Source organism: Falco biarmicus, chromosome 2, assembly GCF_023638135.1.
Source record: "Falco biarmicus isolate bFalBia1 chromosome 2, bFalBia1.pri, whole genome shotgun sequence".
NCBI classification, from domain to species: domain Eukaryota; kingdom Metazoa; phylum Chordata; class Aves; order Falconiformes; family Falconidae; genus Falco; species Falco biarmicus.
This window is the reverse complement of record NC_079289.1, coordinates 38,019,004-38,038,330: the sequence shown is the minus strand read 5'-3', so window position 1 is coordinate 38,038,330 and position 19,327 is coordinate 38,019,004. Positions and strand designations below refer to the sequence as shown.

Sequence of the window (19,327 nt, the reverse complement as noted above, 5' to 3'; positions counted from 1 at the left end):
GCAACCTGCAAAAAACTTCGCAGTTCAGGGGTGTTAATAAGAACAGGAATGATTCCTTTCCAGTTCATGGAAACCACACTTTTTTGGCAGTAGGCAATGCACACATGAACACATGTATTAAAGTCATCTTAGCTATTGGTAATTACTGTAGTCTTCAATACATACTGACACAGAGTGGTTACCGAGAACTAGAATGAGCAAAAATTTCTCAATTTCCCATGTATCTTGGGGTGGGTGGGGTGGGGTGGGGAAGAGAGGAGTTTTGTATATTTAGAATAAGCACTTACTAATTAAAAATATAAAAAGAAATTAGCATACAGTGCTTCTCCTCATATGAACACTAATTTTGAATATTATTTTGTAAGTAAAACATTAGAGAAAAATATTTCTGTATTTTGCAAGCTTATTTAGTGAATCTGTCAGCATTCATAATCAGTGACACCTTTTCACTCTGTTTTGAGCACAGCACATACAGAAAGCTCATTTCAAATGTTTTATTAGAACATATATTTCAAAAGCCACAAAGGCAAGAAGCCACAAAAGGATAATGCAGGAAATTGTTTTGGTTTCGTTTCGTGTGTTTTATGTTTGTTTGGTTTAGGAAAAAAAAGTTATCTACTTGTTACTGTATCATAGAAATGTGAGCTTTGAGCTAGTCTAGCTCAACATACAAATTCCATGAGCTTCCTGTCATTCAAGCTGACCTCCCAAGTCGAGGAATACAAGTGCCATTAAGGTTTCCTTGCAGAATCAAGCCCTAATTTTTATTATATAAATAAGAAAGTTTCTAATTAGTGTTTCTGTATATCCTGGACCGACCTTAATTTCAGACCTAAATTAAACTGATTTAAAACTGAAATTTAGGGATATCAGCATACAGAGAAATCTTAATCCCTAGGAAAAGTATCTTATAAACCATAGTGAATATCAGAATTACTTTAACAGAGAAACAGAAAAGCCACAATTCAAAACAAAGGTATCAAACCAGAGTAAAAATAATGTTAGAACTTATGCTAGAACCCAAAGCAATTAAATATTATTTCTGAAAGCAACGTTTTTTATTCTCATATAAGAAGTAACAATTTCAACAATATATCTGCAGTTTTAAAACTGGTTTTGAGACAGATACTTGCAATTGTGACACTAATTTAGTATGTTTTTACATTACACCATATAGCCTTCCAATACAGTAATTTTCCTGCACTACAAAAAAAATGTCTTCAGTACATGGACATCGTTTTCTAGGGATTCAAAACTCTGTTCTGCTTGTAGAGGGTTTAAAACATTTTTCTAGTGCAAAAGTTAATCCTTAGTGCTTGTTAGAAGAAATGCAGTTCTGCATGGCTTTAAAAGAGCACTTAAGCCTATTAGCGCAAACCTGGATTCCTGTAAAATGACTGACAAAAATGCAAAATGTGGGCAAAGACAATGTACAGAAGTAGCACAGCAAATCAAGAATATGCAGAGCACACAGAGATGAATAGCATTTCACGTCTGGCTGCTCTAGATTTACCATTATTTGCTGTAATAAAAGTAGCAGCAGTTTCTCTGTTTTCTTTCTCAGGTACAAGATGAGTGAAATACAGCCAGCATTCACTCCAACCGACTGCCAATTTATATCCTAATTGCAATGTAAAATTGTAAGAATCGCCAGGTAAAAGGTCCATTGACTACAACAGGCTCTGTTGACAGCAGGATTGCTTGCCTGTGTAGAATTAAAAAATAAAACTAAAAATAAATCATACTAGGTTAGTACAATCCACACAATGAAACAGGGTGAGTGGGGCAAGACAAAAAAATGTCAGCTCTTCTTGGACAGCTGTTACCATATAGACAAAAGTATGTGAGGTGATGTATGGGCAGAATTTTCACTGGAAAAAGGTTGCATGGAGTACTGCGTTTCTTACTGTGTTTATACAGTAAGGAGGAAAAAGGGGGATGTGATGTCCATTCATATTCTCTGCGTCAAACGGTAGCACAGACCCCTGTTTTTCCATAGTGCAGAGGCAGCCACCTCCAACCGTCTGGAGCAGGGCATCTTCTAACACTTCCTGAAGGTGGTGAGCCAGCCTGTTTCAAACATTGCCCAACAAACATTCAAGAACAAGTCCTTATGCTGCTCATACGGTAGAAGACATGGACACATGACACAAAGACATGAATAAAAATCATTCTGTTTTGGCTATACTGGTACAGTAGCAGTGTTTATATACTGCAATCTGGTCCCATAAGGGAAAAGGAATGACTCTAAATGATCATAAATCTGTAATAGGAGTATTTCTACCAGTATAATTAGCTCTGGAAGGAAAAAGTATACCCTTATGTGATCTAGTTATTAGGCAGAGAACACATTTAAATGTATTCTAGGCCCAGGTTTAACTGTGCCAAGATATTTATAAAGAACTCTGTTCTAGAACAACTGCTAGGCTCCAAGTCACGCATTTCCCTAACAATGTAAATATTAAATGAAAGGCCTTAGGTGAATGAACAATGATCTTAATCACGCTCAATGGACCATAGTATCATAATTTGATCTTGCTCATTACGTATTACTTGGCATTAGATAAACTGGAAGTACTTTTTGAATTTGCCAAGCACAGCTGAGGTATCTCCTCCATAACCCCTTCTATTAATCAGATATAAATGTTGACTTTTATATCATACTTTGGGTTATTTATCTTCACAGCATATCATAACTCATAATAAATGAACTCGCAGTATAAATCTCCATGCAAAGTTTCAAATATAATAACCATTTTTGTATTTGGTACATTCAAATAAGCAGATGGAGGAACTGAACCAAAAAAAAGCTCAATAAATGTAGAGTCTTCAAAATGTACTCTCACATAAATCCTCAGGTGATGCTTTAATTCTGCATTCCACAGGCAAACTCAGAGGAGGAGATGTACCTGAAGTGATGTGGCAATCTAACAGAAAATAAGATATTCTGATCTTTCAGATTACTCTGTAACCAGCACAGTCTATGCCAGGTTTTATGGGATAAACAGATATGTTACAGCTCCTGCTCGTAACTGTTAGCAATAAAACATACCCATTGAAAGCAAGTCCTGGAGAAAATGAGCATTTATTTTTCATTAAATGGGCGCTTCAGGATATGCTGACCCTTTTTTATTTGTCCAGTTCCGAGTTTCTTTGAAGGCAGTTTGGAGACCATGCCAGGAGCTACATGTTCCTCAGGTCCTGCTGCTGGGAATAGACTCATTAGTCCAGCCTTTCTGTTGCCAAGTCAGTGTTCGTCAGACTTTGTTCATCTTGTGCTCAAGGCCAGCCCTGCTCCTGACACTAAGACACTAATTTCTATTCCACACTGGAAACACAAGTAGCGAGCACAGAGATTTTACTCTGACAGCATAGACCATTTTGCTTCTGGATGCCACCATACTACATAACTTATTGCTGTCAGCAGATGGCTTCCCTGCCCTACTTCAAAGCACTCCAAACAGCATATTTAAGATAAAGAAGTTGCTTCATACTGGTAACATCAACATAATAAGCAGCCTCTTCTTCCCCAGGCTCAGTTACTACTGTCTGAGTTTCTGTGTCAGGTGTACTCAATTCTTCACCTGTCTTTATATTCAGGGTGGAGTTTAACAAGCAGTCAGGTCAACACCTTGTCAAGAAACATCAGCAGGTTGACACAAAACTCCCAATATCTGCCAGCAGAGCATGGTTTTGCTCTGAGCAACAGTCATCTGGCATACAAAGAGTATGAGTCAAACTATTTTAGAAACATATTAGAGCAAATTCACAGTAGCAGCATTAGATCAGCCAGGCTTATGAATTATACAATCCAGGCCATTCTTTCTGTCACAATTATATCCTTACCTTTGCTTTCTTTAAATTATTTTTAAAATAGCCTATTTTTTGATCTTCCTAAGATTGTACAAGATGAGACTTCGTAAGATGGAAAAAATGCATGGAAATTGTAATTAGAATAATAACTGTCACATGGCATGCTGCAGCAAAAGGTACTCCCTGCCATATAGTCTGACTGCAGATCCCCCTTACTGAGCAAAGGTTTCACTTGTCTTTTGAAGCACAGATCATTACTGTTTGACAAGCCCCCAGTTAGTAATAAAAAGAGGTGATTATTTAACTAACTAAGCCTTATCCTACCAAGTTCCTTTGTAATCCTTTAATCCAAGGATTAAGGAGACAGAAGATGATTCAAGGACCTGAGCAGTCACCAAGTGCTGATACGCTATGTCTTTGCGGAAGACCAACAAACCTACTGGCCTGGGGGTTAGTAACCACAGGAGTACCACAGAGGTCTGCCCTGGGATCTGTCCTGTTTAACATCTTCACCGTTGACCTGAAAGAGGCTATGAAGTAGTTACTCATAAAGTTTGCAATGATACCAAACTGGAGGTGGGGTGGGAAGAGAAAAAATTATATGGTTGAAGACAGGGCTACCATTCAGGCAGACCTAGACAGGCTGGAGGAATGGGCTGACAGGAATCTCGTGAAACAAAGGACAAATAAAAGGTCCAACACCTGGGAAGGAAGAACCCCTTGTAGTGCTACAGAGGCTGGGCGCTGACTGACTGGGGAGCAGCTCTGTGGAAAAAGACCCATGGGTACTAGTAGACAGCAAGTTGAATACAAGCCAGTGATATGCTCAGGCAGCAAGGCAGGTGAACAATATCCTGGGCTGTATCGACAGGAGCACAAGCAGCAGATCAAGGGAAACCATCATCCTTCATCACTGAGGACTCATTAGACCCCACCCTAGAATATCACATACAGTTTTGGATTTGGCAATATAAGGAAGACATCAATAAATTGCAATGAGTTCAGTGGAGAACTATACTGCAATGATCCTTGCTCCCTGAAGAGAGGCCCAGGAAATGGGGCTTGTTGAGCCTGGAAAAGAGACAGCTGCAGGGGATCTAGCAGCAGCCTTCCCGTAGGCAGATTTATCAAGGCAGGGCCAGGCTCTTCACAGTGGTGCACGGCAGGAGGACAAAAGACAGTGAGCAGGCATTGAAACAGGACAGGTTCAGACTGTAAGGAAAGACATTTTTCCCCATGAGGGCAGTCAGTCAAGCACTGTAGCAGGTTGCACTGAAAGGTTACACATCTGCATCCCCAAACGTTTTCAAGACCTGACAGAATAAAGCCCTGCGCAATCTTATAACCCTGTCATGAGAAGGCTGGCCTAGAGATACACTTCCTGAGGTCCCCTCTAACCTGAGCTGTTCTGTAATATAGTCTTTTTCCCTGATCACTAGAAGAAAGGCACACGAAACTACAAGTTTAAAGCATTCATCAATTCAATGAAGGCACATACAGCTGAACAAATTACTGCACACAGTATAAGCCTGAAGGACCACGTAAGTCATAGAACCTTCTGTGACAGCATGCTGCCACACCACAAATGGTCATCGAAGGGGATTGGCAGAATATTGTTCTTCCATGCCTTCATTCAGCATAGTTCACAACTACCCCAAGGGTCAGATAAGAGCACTTTACAGTCAAGGTCAATGGCGACAGAAGCACCAGTGTGTATAACTGAATACATTTAGGCTGTAATTAGAAGATTTTTAGCTTTCTGAGGAATTTAATTCTCTAACAATCTGGTAATAGGAGTAATTGGGGGTAACAGCTAGAGCTCCTTCAAGAGCTAAGGAACTTTACGAAAGAACTAAGTTAATCAATCTCCACAAAAATTAACAAAGTTCTTATATGCAGAGGACTCAGGAGATTCCTATTTGCTATGTTGAAGGAATATCTGGATAAAAGCCCACAGCCTATGTGATGAAAGTCAGAACTGCCTTAAAAGTGTGGCATTGTAATGTAAAGTAGTACTGACAAGCAGTCTTTGATGAAAGGATCTGAGACAAAAGTACATAGTAGTATCAATCCTGCCTAGTTAATCCCCTACCAAAACCCTTTTCCCTGTTTTACAGTACTCTGTTTTGCCTTTTTTTTTTTTCCCTAGGAAAAAGCAACATAGCGAAACCAAACCAATTTTCATTATTTTTCTGCATTACGCCGGCTTTGAATTGTAGGTGTTATGTTACCTAGGGAAAAGTCACAGAAACAGCTAATGCAATGGTTATGAGTTTACAGACTACAGGTCAGAAATGGCCCAACTGAACAGCGTGGTTCAGGTAAACACTCTGGACACACATTTTTCTTGAGATACATATGGATGACCCCGTGCACACTTGTTCCACAAAGAGAATGTAATTGCACCTAACAAAGAAACAATGTGACCCACCATTCACTAATGTTTCTCTACAGTAGGAGGTACAAAATTACAGGAGGACACATCAATGTTTTGGTCGGATAAGGATACAAATTCAGTTACACAGATTGGCTAGGGTTCAGCATGGCCCCCCAGTTCCTTCGTAAGAGGCTATAGGGCCTGCTCTTACTAAAAGACCAGTGTCCATTACTATCAAGGAAATAACAATGTGTAGCTATTGTTATTTCTAACCATCAACGAAAAGAGAAAACAAATAATCTAGTGGCAGACTATTTTTATTGGCCTACTAGAAAATAACAGCATCTTACCTACCACCTTAGGTAAACAGTGTTAAAGGCCTTCTTAACATACACATCAAAATAATGACCCTATTGCAAAACAGAAAAGTCAAACAAATGGCGCAACATGGATGACACATTCAAAGAATCTTAATTTTTATATTATTTCTGTAAATTTATATTATTTCTGTAAATACTGTACATTCTACCCATTCGTGGCTGCATTTCAAGATGCTAAGTGCTTTGCAGATGGCATACTTTATTTGGCAAAAATGTTACTGTATCACCATTTAAAGTTATTTTTCCCACCTCTCATGTTCTTGTTCAAGTACACACAACTCCAGTTTGCAACATGTTAACGATGTAGCATTCCTCCTTAACAACTATTTAACCACAGTGTCCCAGCATCTTCCATGCTTTCCAAGCAGAGTACAGCTGCTCACATGGTTAGAAGGAACTCATAAACCACTGTCAGTAACCTGTCTATCAACTTCTATCTGAGATTCCCAACTGCTGTCTGGCTCCTTGCAAAGCGCTGTGAGAAAGCTAGAGTGCCAGAGGCAACTAAAGCCAGGTTTCTCATAGAGTACAGAGACTGAACGAAATGCTGGGGTCGGTTCTCTTCAAATATGACATTCTATATCAGAATTTTTAAGACCTTTAACATTTTTGAAAAAATGCCATATTCCACAGCCACCGAGCGCAAAGGTTCTTGGCTGATGTGCATAGCACATTTTCACATTTCATGACTCTTGCAACTTTATTTCTTTCTATAGATGCAGTAGGCATCAACTTCTTTTTTTAAGGTCTGTCACATTTTCAGTGTTTTATGTAGAGCTGCAAGAATTTATTCGTTATTTTTCCTTCTGAAAATGAGAGTTCAAAGTTAGGCAACTAAGTAAAATGGAGCAGGACATGTTGAATCCTATTGTCATTTCTGCAGCTGTAGTACGCTGAAACTTGGGTATAACTCCTACTCCTGATTAACGTCTGCATGACATTACCTCAACTCTGCCATGCACAATGCTAAATAAAGTTTTGATATACATTTTAATCCACCCAAGTGAAGTAAAAACCACACTTAATAGCTGGGCATCAAGAATACCTATTATTGGGAGCATTTGATCATAATATACCCAAGGATACTGATATGTCAAAAGCAGTGAAATGCCAGAGTAGATCATCTGCCTTATCCCATCAATTAAACTGGCATTAAATCTTTTTTTAATTGGGGGCATATCGAATTCACACATTAAAATATTTCACTTTTGAAGAAAGCTATTTCACTCATTCAAATAGCACATGGAACACTTGCATATGCTATTCTAGTCCCTCAGTATAAAACCCACTCAATGTTTAATTTGTGGCACGTCAAAATGATAGAGCATTCCTTATTTATTCTGCTTTTTACTTTTATTATTATTGTAAACAAACTGAATTCCTTTTCTAAATAGCTACACAAAAATAATCAGCACAAAATTGATGGTAGAGATTTAAACGTGTGCACAGACATGTAAGATTACAGCTGTTTTAGCAGAGGCATAGCCATTTATCTAGTCACTTACAGAATATACTTGGGTTGAAGACTACATTGACTGTAAACCAAGTCTAAAATATTTATGTTCTTTAACCTTTGCAGTTTAGAAATATATGGTATAAAAGCAAAGCAAAGCATTCCAGATCTCATGACATACTAAACTGCCTGAAAATTACGTATCTTCTGCACAGTACTTATCTATGCATCCATTTTAAGATAGAAATAATTAGTCAAGCTGCATGAAATATTGCAAGGCACTATAATATGACTGCAAACATTTTCCTTAGAAGCAGTTGCAGAATTTTTTTAGAACACCTATAGTGCTATGTTGCCATTATACACCTAATCATTTGCCTTCCCACAGTTTCTATGTATTTGAATACATGTAAAGATTTATTTTTAATATATATTAGGATTCACTTATACAACCATAATTTTGAGAATATAATTACGGCCCTCAACAGCCCATGTATCTGCAAGGAAACTGACTTTTTATGGTCTCTCAACCTTGTGAGGAAAATTAAGTATTGATGTAATTTTTATCTTCACTTTTAAATTATTTGTAATCATTCCCAAAACAAAATTGGAATTTAAAGCCAGAACAGACGAATAAATGCAACTGATATGAAATTAATATCAAACCCAAAAAGGCAATTGGGAGTCTTTTACGAGTGCTTTGAACAGTATTACCAATACAGAAAGCTTTTCATAGAAATATCATAGAATGGTTTGGGTTGGAAAGGACCATAAAAATCATCTAGTTCCAACCCCCCTGCCACAGGCAGGTTCACCTTCCACTGGAGTCCAGGCTGCTCAAAGCCCCATCCAACCTGGCCTTGATGATGCTATGAGAAGGTACCTACATATCTGGAGTACCTTCTGTAGTGTAGCTGCTCTCCTACAATAGGTTGCTCTAGAACCTTTCAGAAACAAAAATAAAAACAAGAAAACACCTCAATAGTTGTGTATCAAGTAAAAAGCTAAACCAAGCTAGCCAAATTGTGCAATTAGTCATTCTTGATGCTTATACAGTTCTCAAGAAAGTTAAAGATTTTACTGGAGCTGGATCAAGTCACGTGATGAAAGGACAATCAAACTAGGATTCTTGAAGAAGCATCTACAGACAATAATTCTGAACCATATGTTCCTCTGTATGCACAAGCACTGGGGATTTTTCTGTATGAAGTCTCCTCTAACCTCAATGCTATAAAGGGACTGTTTAAGCTATGCTGCCAATTCTTTCAGCTACCTGGCTAACATTAGACCAACCTTCATTAGCTAGCGTGGCTGTTTGGGAGTTCTCTTCCAAATGAACCTTCAGATTTACGTCAAACTAAATCTTTATCTTCCATTAAGCTTTTACTTATTCTGTATCCAATGCCAAGTGCATCTCATGGGTAAGATTTGTCCTTCTACCACCCTTCAATACTGCCTTGGAAAGCCATATTCCCAACCAGTTCCATCTGCATAAGGCTCAAGTCATTACAGAGAGATTCTGCAGAGACAATTCCAGCAGTTTCTTGGAAGAGCGACCTTGACAAGCGATCCTCAAAATGCTTTGTACAGTTGTTGCCAGAGACTTAATAAGTGCCTGTTAGTGACAAAAGGAAAAGCTATATTAATATATATTAAAAATAGGTATGAATATCTATCAAGATGTTAATCCAAGGAAGAATTTTAAATTAAAACAAAACTCTGAAAACACATAAGAGAAACACAGAACATTTCCACTCTTTGTTTCAAAATGATGTTATATCTCAACGGGGGGGGAATAAAATTTTATTCAATGATAGCATTACCAACTTGGCACATTGGCACATAACTTTTAGAATAATTTAAACCAGAAATTCTGCCTTTTTTTTAATTCCTGTTATCTAAAAATGTTGTATACAAGTCCAGGGACAATGAAAACATCTCATTAAAATTCCATTCCTAAATTCAAGACAGAAATGCTCAGAAGCTGTATCTATTACCCTAGTGAGGACAGCCATGGACCAGGGACCTACTGGTTCACAGGTCAAGAAGCACAGATGGCTCATGTCACACCTGCCAAGGGCAAAGGTTCTTTATGACAGGTTTGTCTTAGAAACAGCTAGTCAAGAACACTCCAAAATAGACTCAGAAATCAAGCAAGCTAGTAAATAGTGTGGGTGATCAGGATCCAGTGCTCCTCATCAGCCCTTTTTCTTTAACCACATGGATGTTGCCCCACAAAGTTCAGGAGCTTTCTTTTGACAACCCAGAAGTTAATTTTTACACCAGTTTTGAAGATCTTCCTAGTCATGATTACTTTTTCTGGACATAAAAGCTAAATAAAGTTGTTCTTGTGTATATAAACTCTACTACATTGTGACTGACAAATTATTATATTTGTGGTTTTGATGGATTATGCAAATCAAGAAAATAATCTATATACATACCTAGTTCATCATCATGTTGTTTCCAGATAAAAGAATCAATGAGGACAAATATATGAATTCTTGCTTTTCAGAACACATTGATACAAATAGTTTTTATCTACTCAGTCACTGTTCTTCAGATCCTAAATAGGCAGAGCTTTTAAGAGAAGTTATTGCAGAATCGTAAAGCACGCAAAACCAACAGGTCTCTTCAAGGAAACTCTCCAGCTGTTTGCTTACTCTGGCTCTCCAGTTCCTCAGCACCAGTGAGAAGACCAGGACCTCATCTCTACTGTTTTACAAAGAAAACCAACATTCTTGAATATTTAATTTGCCTAGAGACAGCTGCAGATACACGTAGCAATTTCAGAATGCCACAATCACTACATAGGAATGCTGCATTGGATTGCTACAGTCTTAACATTTTCTTAAGTAGGCTTTATTTCTCAAAGTTCACTACATCAGACTGCATTTTTCTGAATTTTATGATTTAGTTTACAGCAAGTATGAAATCTCAAAAGAACACCGAAGTTATTTTGACTTCACAAGTTGCTTTGGTACACTGATTGTAGGGCTCGTTTAGTGCACAGTCTATTTGCAAAGAAAAATCAAAACTGCTTTTTCAAATGAAGCTACGGCTGCACTGCTTTATGAAGCTGAATAGCTGCTATCAGTGGTCTCAGCAATAATTCTGGAAGTAAAGCATCCAACATCCAATGTATTAGATCTACAATTTATTTATTTTCTGGTACAATTTAGCAGAACTCACCAGGATGATTCATAGTATTTGGAAAGTGGTTTCTAATTTAAATCTAACAAAATATGTTGTCTGCCAGTTGACAGTGAAGGACTTAAACATTATACAGCTCATGGTTTAAGCTTCCAAAATTCTTTAGAATTATTAGTGAGTTGCATTATAATTCTCAAGAAGCCGCTTAGGATCCACTAAGGCAGCAAACCATTTGATTCCTTACTATCCTGAAAATATTTATATGATGGGTAAGATTTGACTGCATTCGGACAGTAATCCACATTATGTACTGCAAATACATTCAATTACATCCTCAATATTAAACTTCTTTTCATCCAAATAAACTGGGTTCTATCCAAAAAGAATTTTGTAAGGAGCACTCAAGAGAGAAATTCAGTAGAATTAATTGTACAATTTATACCAATGTCAGATAGAATTCTGTCTTTACAGAACTACCTCAAAACATAAGTGCTATTTCAGTCTTAAATGGTCAGAATAAAGCTTAGAAGGGATTTGCATGGTACATAGATCTTGAGTGCTTCTATGCTAAAGATATAGTGAAATTTCAGCTATTTGTCATAATCACTTAAGTCTCAAAGATACAGCTTGGAATGAAAAGTAGTTTGACATAAGATTCTTTCAAGCATCAATGATAAGTGAAAAAAATTCTAATTCTATGAAACAATAAAAACAGAATTTAAAGTTACAAGAAAGTTAGAACCTACGATTCAACAGGTTGCAGGTGTGTGCATGTATACACAGATTTACGTTTAAAATACTCATATGCATCTTGCATTATTTTTTGTTTAAACTAATTTCCTGTACCTTCTAGAAACATTTCTATTTCTGTAATATAAATATTCCTAAAAAGAAAATATGTACCTAAAATTATTTAGAAAATGACTACTGAAACGGATTTTTTTTTTTTTCTCCCCTTCAACTTTTTAGTCACAGATCATGAAAAACATTAATAGGCAAACTTGTAATTTGGCCTTTAGCAACTTTGGAAAATAAACATGGAAAACAGTCAAAACCTATTCAGAATTTCACTGTACAATAATCAACTGAAATTTTTTAACACGTTTCACTAATGCTAGCCTCAAATCTAAATTAAAGGCCCAATCCTGTCTGCTTTTGAGAAAATATAAGTTTTACTTTTACTTTAATAGAAACAATATTAAAACCAAAATCAATTCAAAATGAATAAAAATCATGATACATTAGTATTATATTAACTAACAATGGAGGCTCAATAAAAGGAATGCAAGGCAAAGAATAGAATAGTGCACTGTGGTTTTATTGATGGCAGCAATGACAATTTGCCTCTCACATGTAAAAAGTATTCAGCTTCACATAACTAACAACTTTTAAAAAAGTCTCTTGTGATGTCAGGTCCAAATTCCTTCTGCTCACATGAGCTTTCTTTGATCCACCCCTGTTTACTTGGAAAAAGACAGCAATTCTTCTAGAGTCTTCAGCAAGTTGGAGCTGCCAGTGAATCTCTCCCCACTGTGAGGTGGTTTCTAAATGAAAAAAAAAAAAATAATACAGTAGATAAGCATAAAAACTCTCTGCTCTTTGTGCAACACATGCTTTACTGTTCATTCATCTTCTTCCTCCAAAAGAGCAGGTATCTGCTTTTCAGCACTCACAGAGACACAAGTCTTTAAAAGCATAAATCAGAAGGTTGCATTTCAATGCAATAAACAATCAGTATAATAAAAAGAAAGAATGCTTTCTAGCAATGACTTCTCACAAAAATTGCAGCTTCTCCAGTGGTAAAGTCTTCAATACAGATTTTATAGCAAGTGTGACAAGGTGTAGATTAATTCTGCCCTGTTGCAAAGGAACACCCAAGAAACAGATAACGACCAAGCACCCGTAAGTTCACACTCTTCAGTTCTTTCAAGCTCCTCCAAAAGCTACGATACTTCAAAACACTCCTTTCCGATTACTTGTTCCCCCTTCTTTTTCATACTGTCAGGACATTCTATACAGGAAGTGTAAGCTCAGGATGTATTTTTATTATTGTTAGATTCTAATTCTTATATCTTGATTCTCTAGGAGGAATATCTTATTTTACAGACTGTTTAAAGACAGTATTTAACTCATACCCTAAACAACCTAGACTGAGTTGAAGGGCTCTCAATGCAGTACTTTAATAAAATTCTGAGTTAATGCTCTCTGCTTCACACTGCTGGATATTAATAAATGGTCATTTCTAGGTCAACTGCAACCGTGGTGGGGCACTGACTAGCCCATACTTCTCTTACTTCACCTTAACATGACTACTCTATTGCTCTATCTTCATAATAAACACCAAGTGAAGACTTCCTGCAAGTCTGCAGCAATTGTTCTTAACTCAAGCAGAGAACAGTGTGGCATGAAGCCCTTCAGAAAGACAAAATCATAAAATGGTTTGGATTGGAAAGGTCCTTTAAAAGTCATCTAGTCCAAACAGCCTGCCATGGGCAGGGACACCTTCCACTAGATCGGGTTGCTCAGAGCCCTGTCCAGCCATCAGGACTGAACATTTCCAGGGCTGGAGCGTCTACCATCTCTCTGGGCAACCTGTTAAATATTCCACCACCCTCATCATAAAAAAATTCTTTCTTGTATCTGGTCTGAATGTCCCCTCTTCTAGTTTAAAACCATTACCCCCTGTTGTTTTGACTGGAATCTGATAAAGGAGCTGATTAAAATAGCCAGATTTAGCAAATCATTTTAGTATCAAATACACAAATACTCTAATTGATTATATATTAGCTACTTAGAGTTTCCACTTAAAAGTTCAAGACAATTAAGTTATGGCAGCCAAATAAGACTGCACTGAATGTTTAGATCTAAAGGGAATGAATATTCCTATCAAGCACGATTTTCTCATAATGAATTGCTGTTTACAGTAATAACTACTTAAGGTATGTATAACTCCTACAATATTTGCTATTTGTTTTGCAGAAGATAAAGTGCATAATATTCCAAAAAAGTTAAGACTTACAAAAGTAACCAAAATTTACCAGGTTTAAGCTAATGCTGGTTGTACACTGCACAGGGTAAATTCAGTTTTGGATGGCAAACTGGCACTATCTAACTTTAGCAGATGTTGAAGTAAACAGTCCTGGGCCAAAAAAGGACACAAGAAATACCTCATCTCTTCAACCGAGTTTTAAATTATAATGAAGATAAGAACATATCTGAAAATATTGTCAATAAAAGATGCACTTTTTAAAGTAAGTAGTAGCTGAAAAATTATGTTCAGCTTCATTTTCCAAAATACACCTTAATTATTCCCCGCCCCCCCCCCCCCCCCCCCCCCCCGATAAAAAGAAATAAAAAGAATCCATTGCTACTTGTTGACAAATGTTTTTGGGTTTATTTAACTGACACTACTTACCACCTGAATTTAACACCTTTATCTGGAGATGTCTGACAGAAAACAATAGTATTTGAACTGGTGCAGGGGAAGGGCTGTAACTATTTTTTATGGTAGGTAGGTTTTGATACTGAGTCTGCTATCCATTTACATCAGGGTCCTGTTAGAATCTTCAAAGCAAGGTATGAGAACACCCGCAAGGAACAACCACCTGTGCCTTAGGTTGTTCCTTACTTGCCAACAATTTGTTTGCTCTTCTTGAGATACAGAAGTTTCTATCACTCTCTCTCAATATCTGTTTTCTCCCCTCTCCCAGGTGACCAAGGCCAAAACATAGCTTTCCAGACTTATACTGTAATATTAGAGACATATAAAAAATAGTACCTAAAGACACAAAAAAATCTCCCTCGTTTTTAACTGCTGTGTATCCCGAGCACATTTCATTTGGCTGATCACACTGACACTCCTCTGAGCAAACTGAGCTGGTTTGGAGCTCAGATCAGTGCACATGCCAGAACTATTTCTGCATAAATTATCTCATGACATGTTTATTGATACTGATTGATACACTTAAAATGAAAAAAATCAACTTATATGTGCAAAAATAGAATAATTATCACCTTGGCAAGAGTCAGGAATAAATTTTGCTCTTACATTGCCAGTACTCCCCAAAATGAAAAAGGTATTTCAGCATATGATTAAAAAAGCAAAATCATACATTATTGCATGTCAGAAATATCCAAAGCTGCAGAGATCAGAAGCACCCTGAACTTGGAAGACTAGAGCAAGGTAAGGAATGGATCTAAAAAGAGCTCTGGAAAAATAAACTGATGAGGTGGGGTGGGGGAAATGAACAACAGATTCAAAACAAAGACATACTGTAGATGTAGACCAAATAGCCTGCAACTTTACAAAGCTTTCTTTATTCAGGATAAGCTTTTAATCAACATTTGAAAAGTAAAGATTTAGACAATCCACAAGTAAAATGAAAGCAGTACAGCATGCTTGATTCTTTTAGTAAAATAATTATACTGTTTTATCTGAATGGCCATTTTAGATTTTTGAATGTTCATCTCAGGTGTATTTTCTGAGGATATATATTCCCTTCATTTCTGCTAATCGATAAAGTATAGGTGCAAGTATACCATTAGGATTCAGAGTATTACAAATATTCCTAGGCCTTGAGCTTGCCATTGAATGAGGAGGTACACAGATTTTAGATTTTAGTGTTGCAAATTCTTCTTCCCATGTTAAGCAAAAGAATAGAAAGACTATTCACAGAAATGGCTCTTCAGAATTAGAATATGGGACCCTGGACAGAGACAGACAGTATGGCGTTCAGCAGGGACTACACCTGCTTATTTCAGCAAAGTTGGTCCAATGTATGTGAAAGAGAGATTTGCTACTGTTCTCAGGTGAAAAACATATCAAGTAAAAGCTTGCTGACATGAGTCCTTACATAAAGCAAAGTTAAAAAGCTATTTGTCAAAGTGTTTTTATTGCCCTCTTCCCACAGGTGTGTTAAGACTCTACCTACAGCCACAAAATCCAGAGAAACAGATATCCAACTTCTATCATAAATACACCAATATCCCCAAGAAAAAATTAGAAGCAATATGCCAAACATATCTTCCATGTAGGTGATCACAAGTGGTTTCTAAATTAAAAAGACACAACCATAAAACTTCCACTTAAATTATGAGACCTGGATTTATTATCACTAAGTCTCCACTGGTGTAGCAACCACTGCTCTGTGCTTGTTCCTTATAAAGAGATTACTACTATCAAAGAAAGTATGTCACACGTGTGCTTAATTTTTTTTTAATAAAGAGTAAGTTTTTTCTAGGAATTTTAAGTTCTCTCTTTGCTTGCAAAATGGTGATTACAGTAATTTCTTTGATCAAAATATTCATCATCTGCAACCCAGTGCTGAGGGTTCTTGTACAACATACTGGAAAAGTTGCAGAAAGTTCTCTCACAAACTCCACAAAGATTGAAGAACACTGAAGTACAGAACAATCCAGATCTACTTATTTTTAAATCTAAACCCATAAATAACATGTCAATATTATATATTTACCTTTTATTTCTTATTTATTAGTTTCTAGCTCTTGGGGGTTGATAAAATTGTTGAGTAGGTCGTGTGGACCGTCTTGGCTGACCATCACCTCCTCTGCGGAATTCTAGAGTTTGCTCATATGTTTCTTCCTCCTCCTCCTGCAGGCAAACAGCATTGTTTTAAATGGAATAGTAGGAAAATACATTATGCATACATACAAACACACAGAGCTCCCCCCCCACACACACAAATGAATTCTTACACACATAGCAACTGCTATTTCTGTGTTGATGACCACTTCTGAAAATAATTGACATTATGGGAGTGGGTTTTTCAAGCCTAGGAAAGCTAACAAGAAGGAGAATCTCAAAACTCAATCCCTAGGGCAGAACTTATTAAATATTTGCAGGAAAAAAGCATATATATTAAAGTAAAATTATTTTCAAAGAGTCATACAGACAACAAACTCAAGAACCAAGATAACCTCAATAACATGCCAGAGCAGGAGAAATACGAGCTTTTGGGAATTTAGAAATGAGTGGGAAATGAAATAAAAGAATTAGGAAATGGAAATGCAAGGAACAGCATCTGGCAATATGCATGCTAGAAACACAGATCTGAAGCAGTAAATACAAATCTGTGATGCAGTAATAATGAAATAAGCGTACAAGTATCGTGGACAGCAATTTAGGCATGACTTTGCTAAGTGCAGCAGTAATAAATATAACCTCTAAATAATGAGTGGAGAGATAATTACATACTTCAATATGGCATTCATTCCAAGGCATCTCATTACCAGAAATATATTGACAAATTACATGGAATTGAGAGATAAAACCAACAAAAATAATCAAGGCACTGGAGAGTGATTTACAAAGAAAGATTAAAATAGCTCTGTATTTACTTTGGTCATGAAATAGTGAAATGAAAAACATTCCTATCGTGGATTATTTGAAGGTGGTGCACATTAAAGGTAGAGAAGAATTTTAAAAGCATTAGAGTTGATAAAAAAAAAAAACAGAAGGAAAAATTATAGGCTGAAAAAAATTCAAAAAGTTTCTGAACATAAGTATGATTGTCAAATGATGCCTCAGGGAAACAGTTATACTTCCATTTCTTTAATATCCTAATACTACATTGTAGCAAAGACCAGGTAGGTCCAGAGGGAACATCCTGTAAGAAATCAAAAGCACTGCGTATGTATTTCTTAATTCCCTTTCATTCACAACATAGGAACATACAGGAACACAAACCAAGAACATTAAATGATTCATTAAAAGTTCAACAATTCCAACACCCAGGAACTGTCTTAAAGACTGCAACATGCATGTAACAGTGAACAAGTCACAGCAGTAAAATTCTTACTGTAAGAGACAGAAAGGAAAATCTGCAGCCTAAGTTTCTTTCTGTCGTGAAAAGTCAGATCTTGCTCAAGAAATGTCTCTTTCTGAATCAGCTTGAATATCAATAAACATGCATTTTAAAAATAACAGTTACAGACAACCACATTCCTCATGGTATGGTCTCCTATTTACATGGCACATTTGTGGTCTTGGATATATTTCCAGAACAACAGATTAAGCCCTACTACAAAGAGTCTGCAATAACTGTAGAAGAAAACAGATTTTCAGCATGATTTAATACAGCATAATTGATTTATATCTTTTAGTTTCACTGTAGCCAAAGGCCAAGAACCATGGAATTCTGCCATGAAACTTCTCTTCTCAGTGTACCTCTTTTACTGCTTGCAGCACTATCGATTCCCTTATATAGAGGTCTGGAGACACTGATTATCCAAAAGAAAAAGAAATAGAAAAGCAGATGTCTAACAACAACAACAACAAAATATCCACTTTGCAATACTGTTAGCCCTAGTACAAACCCTCAGCTTAGTATATGAAGTAATCTCCCATCAGTGACAATGCAAGCTTTTTTAACGTTTTAACACCAAAACGTTAAAAGGTAAGCTAGATGCCTCAAGTGTTCCAAGCACCTTTAGCTCCTTCAGTATACTCTAAGAAATGCGAATACCTGAAAATAGTTCCATATTATTTGCCAAAAGAGTAACAAAAGATGCAACTGCAAGTTTTCTTAAAATTCTTTGCCAGAGCTTCATTCTAACATAGAAGAGCTCACTCTTCAAGAATAAACTGGTGAACTTTTACGTGCTCAATATTTGGATTTCTCCAGAACTGTAAAACTAAATGGCATATATGCATAACTGAAAATTTAGCAATGCATACCAGTGTTTTCAAGAGACTGCAGCGAAATAGCATGAATCTTTTCTTTCTAACCTTGGTAGTCTTTGCTCAAAAAGAACAGAAATTAAATAGTTTAGTGCATCGCCTCCCACCTCTAACAGCCAACCCCTTTCTACAAATAAGTGTATCAGAGTAAATTTTTAGAGCAGCAAATCTTTAACTCTCAAAAGTTAATGTTGTTACTTTGAATTCAGTAAAATCAAATTAAAACTAGAATTTGTCTTACACATTTGTATTTTGGTGTAGCTGTCTTTACACATAGAAATGAAAGCTTCAGATTGCATTCCAATTTAAATATTTTTATTACAACAGGCAAGAGTGAAATGTGAAACCACATTAACTTTCTTGAGCCTCTGAATGAAATGAAAGCAAGCAATGCAGCAAATAACAGTAAGAATAAATTAGCAACAGAACACCTTCCAAATGTTCCCCCATAC

General features: G+C 36.6%; 1 protein-coding gene across 5 annotated transcripts in view; it reads right to left on the bottom strand.

The window, feature by feature from the left end:
* Window positions 1–12,473: 12,473 nt before the first annotated feature.
* TDRD3 (tudor domain containing 3) overlaps window positions 12,474–19,327 on the bottom strand; it is a 109,069-nt gene continuing 102,215 nt past the window's right edge. For all 5 annotated transcript variants that reach the window (XM_056327451.1, XM_056327452.1, XM_056327454.1 and 2 more), the window contains 2 exons: window positions 16,651–16,787; window positions 12,474–12,720 (listed from right to left, as the gene is read on the bottom strand). In XM_056327451.1, coding sequence (XP_056183426.1) covers window positions 16,668–16,787 — 120 coding nt within the window. In that variant the 3' untranslated portion in view covers window positions 12,474–12,720; window positions 16,651–16,667. The remainder of the gene's footprint in view (window positions 12,721–16,650; window positions 16,788–19,327) is intronic.